Here is a 9,350-nt window from a genome sequence, read left to right as displayed (position 1 = left end):
TGAGACAGAGCTGCCTTCAGGGCAAGATTGAATACTGAAAACTATCCTTAACCAATCTGGATTGTTGTTTGAGGTTTATGCTAAATCTTTATCACCTGTTCACATTCTTTTAACCAACCCTTTGTCCATCTGCTGGTGAATAAGAGAAAAAGCATTTAGCATTTAAATAAACCGATGACCAAACCACAAACAACATGGAAGCTATCAAAAAACTATGAAGATGAAGATGAAGGCACTTAAAATGCCTTTATTGTGGTCGTAAGTTTAATGAAACAACATACAAAAAATGAATGTAAAAAGAAACAAGAATACAATGGAGCATATTATCTACAATATTGTATGTATACTGCATAACTTTGCTCTTCAATAAAACATATTTGTTCATTGAACAATATATTTTAAAATGTTATAGATTGGGTTGCCAGGTGGTGATGTCATACATGACCGATGACATCACAATGGTCTTAAAGCCAATTTGAACAATGGGTTAATGAGGAAATGTATCAGTCTTCATTGGTTATCGACATGGCTTGTTTCTGCTGGTGCAAGAAGGTATGAAATCAGGTCATTTAATCAATTAACAACTACTATAATTCTGGAGTAGTATTTTTCTCTTAAACCTAGTGGGAAGAATAAAAGTAAAATGACATTCTGATTGACAATACGTAAAAGTGTACATGAAATGTACATGAAGTTCAGCTATTGCAAATGTCAGTCAATGTAACCTGTCTATACTGTGTTATTTGAGGTTTAGGATAGATACCTATGATTCTCCATTTAGGCCAACCTCTTCCTGCTCTCATGACCCCCCTCTTCCATTGGCTGGGGATCTGGGGGGGAAGGATTTAGCACTATCACATTTTCTTGTCAACAGAAAAAACGTCAGAAAGCAAATTCAGTTGATGTGGAGCAGAAGACAAGAAAGAAGAAGGAGAGGGGCACTTCATCCCCCTCTCCAATTCCATCTGACCGTTCTGAACGGAATGGCTCCGCTACCTCTGACCCCTCACCCTCTGACCAACTCTCCTCCCTCCATCCACCTCCCTCTCCTGTTAAATGTTCCTCTCAGCCTTGCTCTCCTGCTAAACAACCCTCTGTACCCCGGTCACCTGCCAAAAACCCTTCCCCAGTGAAATCCTCTCCAGTGGTGTCCCACCCTAGTTCTCCCTCTCCTACCAACCCTCTGGACCGTCATGGAGACACCAGTCAGGAGGGCACAACAGTCAGGTAATCCAAACATAAAGTACAGTGCCATCCTCGAGTCTCTTTGGAGAGTTGGGTTTAGTGCTACCAGACCAGGGCCAGTGTTAATCAACAGTATGAGTGCTGATCTAGGATCAGGTCCTCTCTGTCCATAATAATCTGATTCATTGATCTATGATCTAAAATGCAAAACTGGTCCTAGATCAGACTCCTACTCTGAGACACTTGATAAACACAGTCCCAGAAAGTTATTTTCCTCAAACTGTAGTTTTAGCCTCTTCTGTCTACATCTAGTGGATAAAGAGAGTACTAACCTATTGGCCTGGTCTACTTGGTACACTGCATGTATATGGACAGCAGTACATGCATAACTACTCAGCTGTGTTTATAGTACAGTACAGTATTTAATAGAGAGACTGTGTAGAGTGATAATATCTCTGTGTTGGAGGCGTTAGACCTGTTTCTCTCCTTCCAGACCTCTGTCTCTTCAGGACCACTCCAGTCCAAGGCCCCAGAGACCAGTCTCAGCCACCAGAAGCATGACTCTTCCCAGGGCCAGCTCAGCCACCAGAGGGTCAGAAGAGACCCAGGGGGCCAGAGGAGAACAGGTGGCACTGGTCAACATGGAACTTCTTGGGTAAACCACAACACACTGCAAATGCATTGAATATAAGTGATTTATTGTTTAGAGATCAGTGTCTGATATACTATGGGGATAGGGCTTACTATCGAGCATGTCCGTTTTATTAGATATTTATAAACCCATGAATTATGTCAATCTTGGTCTAAAGGACATCCACTTCTTTGTGTTAAATATAATGTATCCCTTATCCCCTGCCATTATCATCACTTTATAGAGATATGAAGGTTATGATTAATCTGTATGTGTGTACTGATGGCTGCTTCTTCTTCACAGGTTGCCTAACATTGGCAACACTTGCTTCCTTAACGCCACCCTGCAGTGCCTCCTGGTCCTGCCTTCCTTCTCAAAGGAAATCCTGCACCAGGAACAACTCTGGAGCTCCTCCCCCCTTCTCCAACCTGCTCAGGTAAGTGAAGGCTCAAAAGCAGACACTCACCCCACACACCCATTAATTGTGGTCATAAATTAAAGAAGGGGACACTCTTTTCACGCCACTTCTACAGAAAGGGATTGTCGTAGCAGGTTAAGATAGCACTTTCACTAATCCTAACCCTTTTCCTAAACGTAACCACTTCATATTTTGCTGTGTATTGTATTTATGGTTTATTTTCCAGTTTCCTTTTGTTTTTGGAATCTTCATAACCAAGAGGAACAACAATGACACACTGATTATGATGTAGGCATTTTGTAGGCCAATTTGGAAAGTGTAGAATGACTACATGACCCATAATGCTCATTGACTGAACATTCCACCTTACCGTGGGAAATTTGGTAGTTTTTTAAAATGCTCTGGAATTGAGAGCAGTATCCAAACCAAATATCTTATGAGAATAAACAATACTTTTTGTTGTTTGGCTTCATTGTCCGTCCTCAAAGGTGAATTTGCATCAAATGGAATGAATAAATTCTAATGATGGGGTGCCACTAGATAAAACATATTTGTATTTACTCATCTGCCTCTTCAGGCGTAAGCCAGTAGGTTGACACCATCCAGTCAGCTGCTAACTTACTCTCTGTCTCCCCTACAGGAGTCTGTCTGATGTGCACCGTTCAGGTTTACCTGACAGTGTGGAAAACCAGGCCTCAAAAGCAGACCTCATGTGGAAGGTCAAGTACTCCTTGTCGGGATACGATTTGAAGTATCTGGGGGACACGCAACAGGTAACTGAGGCACTACTCTCTTGTGTACGAGTGCTCTTCTTGCAAGGGTTCATTTTATCTTCATCATTTGCTTTTATCTTGGTGTGTTTCTGTCTCTTCCTCATCATAGGATGCACACGAGTTACTTGTCAATATGCTGTGCCAGCTGAAGGAGGAGGGCATGATTCTGAAGACACTCGGGATGAACTATACCTGCCCTGTTTCCCAGCTGGAGTTCCAGCTTGTGTCGGTGCGCACATGTACCAGGTAAGAGCTCCCATTGGTTGTAATGTATCTACTGAGAACATGATCTTTCTATATGTGTATATATATATATATATACAGTATATATTAATATTACAAAACACATGGCAGAACAGAAACATTGTAGAGACCTGAAACAGAAATTTTTCTTCTCTTTGTCCTGCTTCTGAAGCTGTGGCCGCGAGTCGTCCGCCAGAGAGGACTACAACCACCTCTCATTGGACTTCAGCCCTGAGCGCACCTTGCTGAACAGCCTAGCACTCACTTTCAAAGTCAGCACTTAGGGCTCAGCCCTGCATGTAGAGACTAACACCCAGGGCAAGCTGCCCACTACCTCAGAATACGCTATCTTATTATTGTAGTGGTATCATTCATTATGTAATGCTTTTGTTTCTAACCAGAGTGAACAGGTTGAATTCACATGTGAGGGCTGTAAAGGCCTCCACGCCTCAAAGGTGGAGCAGTTCCACACACTGCCTCTGTGAGTTGTCCCTTTATAACCTCTCGTAGTACTAGCAGTGTTTAATGTCCTGAGCCTTTAGGAGTAGTTACCTTCCTGAGCAGGTTGTAGGACTTAGAGCTGAGCACCACCAAACAAATTTCACTCATCTGTTATTTTGTTGACTGGTTTCATTGTCTGTCTGTTCATCTCTCTTCCTCTCTGTTTCTGGGCAGTGTGCTGGTTTTGCACCTGAAGAGGTTTGGAGGACCTGGGGGGTTGGAGAAGCTGGAGGCTCCTCTTTTGTTTCCTTCGGAGCTGAGGCTCTCCACCCTCTGTGGGGACATGGTGCCACACCTGCACAGTGCCAGCCCACAGGCCCTCACCAACCAGGCCCCCAGCATCCAGGGGTCCATCCCCCAGACCCTCGCCAGCCAAGTCTCCAGCCCACCTGGAGCGTCCAAAGACAGCGCCCTCTGCTGTTCAGGTAGGTCATGGCACCATAATACTATTCTTGCTCCAACACCACACAAACCACCCACTCCCAAAACGGTCCTGCTGACAGAGAAGCTGGAAGCTGCAATTTAAAATGTTTCTCAGACATCTTTAGTGATATATGGGAGCTGTTTTAGTCCAGAGCAATTCAGACAAGTAACCACGTTTTCACAGCTCTTGATATGTATATTTAACCCCTCAGATTCAAAGGAGCAGGAACTAGGGAAAGTGTTGCTGACAGCCTCAGTGGTGAGAAGAGAGAGAGAGAGAGTGAAACCAGTGAAAAATAAGTTATGACAGAACACTGAGATAGTTATGAGGAGTACATGATGTAGTAGACCTGTAGTAGACTAGTACTGTAGTAGACTGTAGACAGTGTGGTGGACTGTAGAGGGAATGAGAATCCTATGATCACATGTGTTTTCTTACAGAAGCAGAAGCCAGTACAGTCAGTGAATGGTTACTACCAGCTGACTGGCGTAGTCTCTCATTTGGGAGGCTCCGCAAACTCCGGTAAGTAAATACCATCAAACACACACATGCAGATGCACAATACATATGACATCAGCTGAATTCCAAATCACTCCCTTCTCCTTGGATCTCAATTTGCATGTTCACGTGTGCCTCTGCCGTATACACAAGTATCCCAAAGCTGAGGAAGTGAACATTAACGAGGGTGAAGGCCAGGGATCATCAACTAGATTCAACCTCGGGTCCATTTTTTTCTTAGCCAGATGGGAAGGGGTGTGGAACTAAATTACAAATAATTTGTAGACTGCAAATATACCGTAGGAAGGCCAAACAGATATAATATTTGCCTAATTTCAAACCTTGCTAACATTTGTGTACAACCACATATATCTCTTTATTGTGTGTGGGAACACTTTGAAACAGATTTCCAAAATGAAAATCACTTGGAGCTGATTTGCTGGTGTTTTTACAGTCTTTTAACAATTATGTTTTATTTGGTCAGAAAACATAGGGGGGGCAAATAAAATCACCCTTGGGCAAAATTTGTGGAACCCTGTTTTAGGGGATAAGTAGGCCCTCCAACAGCCATTTCGGCCAAGCGAGCAAGGCTGCAGGCTTCAGAGTGAAGTGTCATCCCAACAAGCACTGCAATATGTTTAGAGTTTGCTCAATTTAATTCAAAAGAATGGAGAGGCATGCCTAATTTAATGCCATGTGTATTTGTTTATCTCTGATTTCAAAACTTGACACATGTAACCGATAAAATACCTCCCAAATGAACTGTTTAAATGTTACAAAACACACTATTACCCACAATAGCCTGACCCTTGACCTCTAGTCTGTCTTCCTTGTTCCACAGGGCACTACATTAGTGACATATTGCATGCCAGTGGAAACTGGTTCTGCTGTAACGACAGCCAGGTGTCAATGTCCAATGAAGCCACTGTGCTGAGGACCAGAGCCCGGAGTGCCTACATGCTCTTCTATATGTTCAGGTACTGCTTACTCTCGCCATCTATATTCTTGTGTTGCTATTTATGGTTACGGTTCCTTTCACCCTACAGGGCAATAGAGCGGGAGGCCCCAGCACACAGGGCCTAACAGGGCCACCAGCATCAGCCCCAGCCTAAACAGGGGCAGCACCTGGACCAGTCTCAAAACCCCCAGCCCAGCAACAGGGGCAGCACTTGGCCCAACATCAACACACCCAGCCCAGCCTCAACATGGGAAGAACCAGGCCCAGTCTCAACATGGGCAGAATAAGACCCAGCCCCAACACCCACAGACCTGCCTCAACAGGTGCAGCATTCAGCCCAACTTCAATCATGCTGCTCTTCAACACGAGCATGAACATTCTTTCAGTAGCTTATGTCATAAATATCTGCCCTTGATTTGACTACTTCACCTAATGTATAAAGCGTATCAAGTATACACACTAAATGTAGTACACATGTAGATGTGGTGGATAGAGAGTGTGATTATTTAGAGGATATAACATCCCTTCTATTTGGTTTGGTTTGAAATCCTCCTGTTGTGAAATACACTGTGGTGTCTAACCTCTTATTCAGCATGGTCACACCGGAAGACCTGCAATATTAATAAAGACAAGCAAATGTAAGACAATCCCATTTAAGATGATTCTGTTGACCGTTGTAACTCTTTAACTCAGGAAGATTTATCGTCTGGGATTCAGGCCGGTCCTAACAGGAAACGTGACAAAGGGAAGCAGCTGTAATGGAGCCTTCTAACACCCAATCAGGTCTGGAGGAGGAATGTCACATAAAGATTCAGAGATGCTATGAGAATCTTTTGAAGTTACTCTCCAGTTGTATCCATTTGAATAAATACAGACATGAAAATGCTGGGCTTTGGATGTGACCTTGGTTCTGTGAGTAGAGTAACGGGTCACCAAACGACCTATGGGAACTCCTTCCCTTTATCGTGATGTGATTGAGATGCTTAATATCAACGATGTTTACAATGACGCCACACCCTTACTGTACCATTGTGACCTGTCACTATTAAAGGCTGTGTGACGTGACATACTGTCTTTTCTTATCTCCTATACGCTCCCTTACGTATTTATTTGGACAGTGAAGCTACAACTTTTCATTTGGCTCGATACGCCAGCGTGTTGGATTGGAGATCAAATGTTTCATATGGGGTGACTGTACAGAATGTCACCTTTAATTTAATGAATGGTAAATAATGTTGAGTGAGAAAGTTACAGAGGATCAAACCCCCACTGCTAACCTCTCAAGACATGCTAACCTCTCAACCTATTACCAATAATGGTGGAGGTTAGCATTTTATATCATAACCTCTCACCATTACCAATAATAGTGGACATGCTAACCTCTCACCATTACCAATAATAGTGGAGGTTAGCATTTTATATCATACCCCCAAGACATGCTAACCTCTCACCATTACCAATAATAGTGGAGTTTAGCATTTTATATCATACCCCCAAGACATGCTAACCTCTCACCATTACCAATAATAGTGGAGGTTAGCATTTTATATCATACCCCCAAGACATTTTCACCATTACCAATAATAGGGAGGTTAGCATTTTATATCATACCCCAAGACATGCTAACCTCTCACCATTACCAATAATAGGGAGGTTAGCATTTTATATCATACCCCCAAGACATGCTAACCTCTCACCATTACCAATAATAGGGGAGGTTAGCATTTTATATCATACCCCCAAGACATGCTAACCTCTCACCATTACCAATAATAGGGAGGTTAGCATTTTATATCATACCCCCAAGACATGCTAACCTGCTAACACCATTACCAATAATAGGGGAGGTTAGCATTTTATATCATACCCCAAGACATGCTAACCTCTCACCATTACCAATAATAGTGGAGGTTAGCATTTTATGCTAACCTCTCACCATTACCAATAATAGTGGAGGTAGCATTTTATATCATACCCCCAAGACATGCTAACCTCTCACCATTACCAATAATAGTGGAGGTTAGCATTTTATATCATACCCCCAAGACATGCTAACCTCTCACCATTACCAATAATAGTGGAGGTTAGCATTTTATATCATACCCCCAAGACATGCTAACCTCTCACCATTACCAATAATAGTGGAGGTAGTTGCTAACCTCTCACCATTACCAATAATAGGAGGTTAGCATTTTATATCATACCCCCAAGACATGCTAACCTCTCACCATTACCAATAATAGCATTTTATATCATACCCCCAAGACATGCTAACCTCTCACCATTACCAATAATAGTGGAGGTTAGCATTTTATATCATACCCCAAGACATGCTAATATAATACATGATATGACTCCTACCAGTCTTAGTGTGATAATATACTACATGATATGACTCCTACCAGTCTTAGTTTGATAATATACTACATGATATGACTCCTACCAGTCTTAGTTTGATAATATACTACATGATATGACTCCTACCAGTCTTAGTTTGATAATATACTACATGATATGACTCCTACCAGCCTTAGTTTGATAATATACTACATGATATGACTCCTACCAGCCTAAGTCTGTTAATATACTACATGATATGACTCCTACCAGCCTTAATGTGATAATATACTACATGATATGACTCCTACCAGCCTTAATGTGATAATATACTACATGATATGACTCCTACCAGCCTTAGTTTGATAATATACTACATGATATGACTCCTACCAGTCTTAGTTTGAATATATACTACATGATATGACTCACACCAGTCTTAGTTTGAATATATACTACATGATATGACTCCTACCAGCCTTAGTTTGATAATATACTACATGATATGACTCACACCAGTCTTAGTTTGAATATATACTACATGATATGACTCACACCAGTCTTAGTTTGAATATATACTACATGATATGACTCACACCAGTCTTAGTTTGAATATATACTACATGATATGACTCACACCAGTCTTAGTTTGAATATATACTACATTATATGACTCACACCAGTCTTAGTTTGAATATATACTACATGATATGACTCACACCAGTCTTAGTTTGAATATATACTTCATGATATGACTCACACCAGTCTTAGTTTGAATATATACTACATGATATGACTCACACCAGTCTTAGTTTGAATATATACTACATGATATGACTCACACCAGTCTTAGTTTGAATATATACTACATTATATATTTTTTTTTATTTCACCTTTATTTAACCAGGTAGGCTAGTTGAGAACAGGTTCTCATTTGCAACTGCGACCTGGCCAAGATAAAGCATAGCAGTGTGAACAGACAACACAGAGTTACACATGGAGTAAACAATTAACAAGTCAATAACACAGAGAAAAAAGGGGAGTCTATATACAATGTGTGCAAAAGGCATGAGGAGGTAGGCGAATAATTACAATATTGCAGATTAACACTGGAGTGATAAATGATCAGATGATCATGTACAGGTAGAGATATTGGTGTGCAAATGAGCAGAAAAGTAAATAAATAAAAACTGTGGGGATGAGGTAGGTGAAAATGGGTGTGGTATTTACCAATAGATTATGTACAGCTGCAGCGATCGGTTAGCTGCTCAGCTAGCTGATGTTTGAAGTTGGTGAGGGAGATAAAAGTCTCAAACTTCAGCGATTTTTGCAATTCGTTCCAGTCACAGGCAGCAGAGTACTGGAACGAAAGGCGGCCGAAT

General features: G+C 41.6%; 1 protein-coding gene across 5 annotated transcripts; it reads left to right on the top strand.

Annotated features, from left to right (window-relative positions):
* Positions 1–704: 704 nt before the first annotated feature.
* Positions 705–6,718, top strand: LOC124019035 (ubiquitin carboxyl-terminal hydrolase 37-like). Of its 5 annotated transcripts, none has more exons than XR_006835727.1 (11): positions 705–1,227; positions 1,679–1,840; positions 2,120–2,252; positions 2,875–3,007; positions 3,117–3,253; positions 3,423–3,522; positions 3,652–3,731; positions 3,926–4,176; positions 5,515–5,650; positions 5,720–5,954; positions 6,325–6,718. XR_006835727.1 is itself a non-coding variant. In XM_046334388.1 (10 exons), the coding sequence occupies exons 4-10, from the start codon at positions 2,945–2,947 to the stop codon at positions 5,754–5,756; spliced, it is 804 nt and encodes a 267-aa protein (XP_046190344.1). In that variant the 5' UTR covers positions 705–1,227; positions 1,679–1,840; positions 2,120–2,252; positions 2,875–2,944; the 3' UTR covers positions 5,757–6,718. The 5 variants fall into 5 exon arrangements, 3 of the variants coding, with proteins under 3 accessions (XP_046190344.1, XP_046190345.1, XP_046190347.1); XR_006835728.1 differs by adding an exon at positions 4,616–4,697 and having other exon boundaries at positions 5,720–6,718; XM_046334388.1 differs by having other exon boundaries at positions 5,720–6,718.
* Positions 6,719–9,350: the final 2,632 nt, after the last annotated feature.

The sequence above is a fragment of the Oncorhynchus gorbuscha genome, unplaced genomic scaffold (assembly GCF_021184085.1).
Source record: "Oncorhynchus gorbuscha isolate QuinsamMale2020 ecotype Even-year unplaced genomic scaffold, OgorEven_v1.0 Un_scaffold_602, whole genome shotgun sequence".
NCBI lineage: Eukaryota > Metazoa > Chordata > Actinopteri > Salmoniformes > Salmonidae > Oncorhynchus > Oncorhynchus gorbuscha.
Note: the sequence above shows the minus strand (reverse complement) of the source record. Positions and strands in the feature narration are given on the sequence as shown.

Excerpts from the sequence above, each read along its gene's own strand:
- LOC124019035 (XM_046334388.1), top strand. The coding sequence starts at position 2,945 with ATGTGGAAGGTCAAGTACTCCTTGTCGGGATACGATTTGAAGTATCTG. Across the intron at positions 3,254-3,422 it reads TCGGTGCGCACATGTACCAG|CTGTGGCCGCGAGTCGTCCG; the intron begins GTAAGAGCTCCC and ends CTGCTTCTGAAG. Across the intron at positions 3,523-3,651 it reads GCCTAGCACTCACTTTCAAA|AGTGAACAGGTTGAATTCAC; the intron begins GTCAGCACTTAG and ends GTTTCTAACCAG.